This window comes from Elephantulus edwardii, unplaced genomic scaffold, assembly GCF_000299155.1.
Source record: "Elephantulus edwardii isolate Elephantulus edwardi_28Jun2011 unplaced genomic scaffold, EleEdw1.0 scaffold00028, whole genome shotgun sequence".
Lineage (NCBI taxonomy): Eukaryota > Metazoa > Chordata > Mammalia > Macroscelidea > Macroscelididae > Elephantulus > Elephantulus edwardii.
In genome coordinates, this window is record NW_006399778.1 from 11095693 (window position 1) to 11100172 (window position 4480).

A 4480-nucleotide genomic window follows, 5' to 3' on the forward strand; every position below is an offset into this window, starting at 1 on the left:
TTTAAAAAAAAAAGAATGGAAGAAGTAGTAGAAGATGAAGTCTGAAAGGGGGCTAAGGGCCAGTTTACTTAAAGTTTGCCTTTTATAAGTAATCTCTTTTTATTTAAATGAGATGAAAAGAGGCCAGGTTTGTTTTTACCAAAGAAATGATTTGTTCTTACCTATATTTGGCCTCACATACTTTGGGCATATTGCAAGGAGGGGCTATTATAGAGAGGGACATGATGCTGGGAAGGATGCAGGGTTGACGAAGGAGAGGAAGACTGTCAGATTGACATGGTCACTGCCACAGTGGACTCTAGTGTATCAGGAAGGATGAAGATGGTGCAGAATGGAACAGGGTTCAGATTTTTTGTTCATGGGGTCACTATGAGTCATACTCTACTTGATGGTACCTAACAACAATATACATTACTAGTATCATATTGAAGGGACCCCAGTGGCACAATCATTAAGCACTTGACTGCCAACTGAAAAGTTATCATTTTCAATGCATTTCTATCCAACTTCATGGAAGAAAAAACCCTAGTGATTTGCTCTTGTAAAAATTTATCTCGGAAACTTTGTGGGCCAGTTCTCTTCTTTAATATAGAGTCAGAATCTACTTGATGGCACACACCATCATCATATTGATTACTTGAGTGTAAGTGTGAAAGCAGGAAGACCAGTGAGAAGGTTTTTAGAGTAATTCAGGAAAGGTATTAGTGGTTTAAATCAAGCCCATGGTGATGATGGTGATTAGAAGGGATTAGATTCTGAATATATTGTAAAGGTTGAACTGACAAGATTCGCTGATAAATTGAGTGTGAAATGTGAGAAAAAAGATGTCAAGTCCTTGAGTTGAGCTGCTGAAAGAATTCAGAAGCGATTCTGGGAGGGGGAGCAAAGCCAGCTTGTGTTCTTCGACACCATTAAGCAAACTAAATTTAGGCATAAAAAATTTACATCTGACTTCTCCCAAATATTCTGTTCAAAACGCTATGAAGACTAGATTTCACCCTTCCTTATCTATCCATCACTGAGTTCTCCATTTGTTTCAGTTGTGTTTTATAGATTAATAACATTTCATAAAAGGTCTGGTTTGAGCAGAGTGCATATTCTCAGCTGTGGGTGTGGGTGTTAAAGAGGCTGAAGCAATGCTACTGTAACTCCTTTGCTCATTTTTCTCTAAGTTTTAGTGGAAACTGAGTTGAAAAAGACAGATGAAAGAAGAGCTTATTCTGCTTTCTCTGTAGGTGTCCAGAGAGTGGATGAAGGTGGTTGGAACACTGTGCAAGGAGCCAAGAACAGTCGAGTACTTGACCCCTCCAAATTCCTGAAAATCACTAAGGTAAGTGTGACATTTAAAAAATCATTTACAGCAGTTAGAAAACACCAGTCACCTCAGATTGTTTTGTGGAACGGTAGGGTTTTTTGCAAGTCAGTATCTTATCAATCTATGCTACATTCTTTTCTTGCTATGTCCTTTTTATTTTTGTGAGAGTTTGCAAAAGGAAATAACTATTAATTATTAACTACATTAATTCTTAGTTACATTATAGAAGAGAGATAACAACAAAGCTCTTTCTGTTGGCTCACACAATTGCAAGCTTTTAACCTTAGCTCTGGAAAAGAAGTAGTTACCTGCTTAAATCTTGCTATGAAAGGAATTAGTGGGTTTGCCCTATCCACAGCCTAGAAGAAGTAACAGAAAGCCTACTGGAAATCAGTCTATGATAAATATTTCATATACTCTGGTTTCTTTTATTGAAAAATCCATGAGCCGTTTCTCCTGAGAGATGTGTTTAACAGTATTAGTTAATGACTGTGAGAAAGATCAGTAACTTTGGAGAATGTATAAAGGCTGGGTTCAGTTTTGTAAAGTGCAAAACATCCCATTGGGTTTAGCAAATCATTTGCAAGTCTGGTTTGACCCTGGATTATAACAAATTTTCCATAGTTCTAGAAAGTGGCAAGCTGCCAATAGAATAAGCTTTTAAAGTTAATGTGACATTATCAAATGAAAGAAGATAATGGAAAAACGTGAAGAGTTGAAAATATTGAAAGAACATGGGCTGTATCTATCTTTGACTTCTTCCTGGTTTTTTAAAGTGTTGCTGTAATGTAGAAGAGTCCCCCCATAAATGTCTTTTGATGGCTTTCTGGATCTTTCTGTCTTCTAGCATCTCGTAAACACTCTTCTGGTTGTTTAAGTTGCAGAATAGGAATTCCATTCCACTACTCAATTCCCATGCACCCTCCTCAGCCAGAAACCATTTTAACCAAAACCTTATGCTTAAAAAGTTGGGGGGAGACTGAAAAAGATGGAATAAATAATGTATGAGGGAGAAAACTGTTTAAAAGGGATATGTGATTAGGTATTATTGTCATGACAGGAGTCCAGAACGAAGGCTGCACAGTGGAGTAAACTTAGGGGGAGGGATTGTATAACAATGAAAGAATTTTTCTTTTACTTTTCAAAGAGAAGAGTGAACTGGTGGGGGAAGGGAAGACAGGAAGAAAAGTGCAGCAATGGAAATGAATGGAAATCCGAAGTCTCTGTAAATTTTCATTAAAATTAATAACAATAATAATAAGTTAAAAAAATGTAAAAGAACAAGTAGTATTATATTGAACCAAAGAATAATAGCATAAAATTGCTATGATTAATTAATCAATTTGTGCCTTATTTATTTTTATATTTGTTTGGGCTATTCTTTTTCTACAAAAATAGAGACTTTGGGAGATATTGACCAAAGAACTTTGGCTATTGTATCTGATGATATTCTTTCATTTACAAGTAATATATTTATTATTACAAAAAGGCTTAAAGTAAAATAGTACTTGTTTTTTAAAAGAAAAACAAAAATAAAGCACAAAACTTTTCCAATGTCAGCTCAAGTAATCTTTGAGAATAGTAGCAATATTTAGTCGTAATGTTTTAGAATATTATAGTTCTTGCATAGACACTATCAGAGTGTTCATATCAAACTTCCAACATTACCTTAATATTTCAAAAGGTATATAAATTGATTCATAAACTTTTTGTGTTTAGATAATTACAGGTATTCTATATAAGTAGCCCCCAAAAGAGAACTATTTTTTTTTTACCTGTAGTATCTTTTTTTTTTACTGCAGATTGTATTGCAGTCATTGATCAAATGGGGCAGGGGGCAAGGGAAGGAGGAAGGAGACAAAAAGAAACAGGTGCTGAGGGTTGATTGGCAGGGAGAGAAGAAGAGCGGGAGGGAGCAGATACCAGCAAATGGATGGGAAAAATAACTATGTGAAGACTTTAAAATATGTAATAAATGAAGAAAAGAAATGTCTTCATGTAAAAAAATGTTCAAAACTATTAAATAGATTCACCATAAATAGAAAGCAATACATGGAAAGGATATTACATGGAAAGGCATCTATATTTTATCTTTATTTTATGATAATGTGCATTATAGTACAATTCTATTGTACCAAACTTGTAATTGGAAGGTTAAATCTGAGCAAGATGAAGAGACTTAATGCCCATATTTTTATGATTAATATTTCAATATTTCATTTCCTCTGTCCTACTTCCTTACTTTCTCCTTCTCTTCTGTCTTTGTGCATGTGTGCTTAGTTTTATATACTATTTCTATATATACATATATATGTGTATGTGTGTGTGTGTATATATATAGAGAGAGAGAGAGAGGGAGGGAGGTTGGTATATTTTTAGGTGCCATCAAGTTGTCTGCAACTCATAGTGACCCCATGAATAGGCAGATCTGAACTTTGCCCTATCCTTTTCCATCCTCACCGTCTCCTATGTACTTCAGCCCATTATGATAGTCACCAGTGTCAATACACCTTGTTGTGGGTCTTACGTAGACCCTCTATCTTTCCAAGCATGATGTCCTTTTCTGAGAATATGACCAAAATATATGAGACAGAGTTTTCCTCCAAGGAGCAGCCTGATTTCACTTTCTTCAGAACAGACCAGTTTATTCTTTTGGAAGTCCATGGGATGGATAGTTAGTACTCTTCTCCAACACCACAGCTCAAAGACATTGTTTCTTCTGTCATCCTTAGTCATTGTCTAACTTTCAGAGAGATGCATAGCCAGTGATTCGGAAGACCATGACTTAGATCAGGCACACTTAAGTCTTTAATCTGACATCATTACTCTTTAGTACTTTGGAGAGGTCCCTTATAGCAGATTTTCCCAATGAGATATATCTTTGGAGTTCTCAACTGCTGGTACCAAGGATATTGATTGTGGATCCACATAAGATGAAATCATATATAATTATTTATCCATCTATCATACTTTTACCTGTTGGCCCAGTGGTGGAAATTTGTATTTTTTAATGTTGAAATGTAATTTTTTTTTATTTTATTTTATCATTTTTTCTGTGTGTACCATTAAATTGGATCTGATTGGTACAGGAGGGGGAGATTGTCCCTCCTTCTTCAACAGAGCATCTTGTGTTTTCTAACTGCATGCCTTTGGGATTGTATTGCA

At 35.4% G+C, this 4480-nt stretch overlaps 1 protein-coding gene across 4 annotated transcripts in view; it reads left to right on the forward strand.

Annotated features, from left to right (window-relative positions):
- Positions 1-4480, forward strand: part of EIF4G3 (eukaryotic translation initiation factor 4 gamma, 3) — a 427927-nt gene that overhangs the window by 369279 nt on the left and 54168 nt on the right. For all 4 annotated transcript variants that reach the window (XM_006883565.1, XM_006883564.1, XM_006883567.1 and 1 more), the window contains one exon: positions 1236-1330. In XM_006883565.1, coding sequence (XP_006883627.1) covers positions 1236-1330 — 95 coding nt within the window. The remainder of the gene's footprint in view (positions 1-1235; positions 1331-4480) is intronic.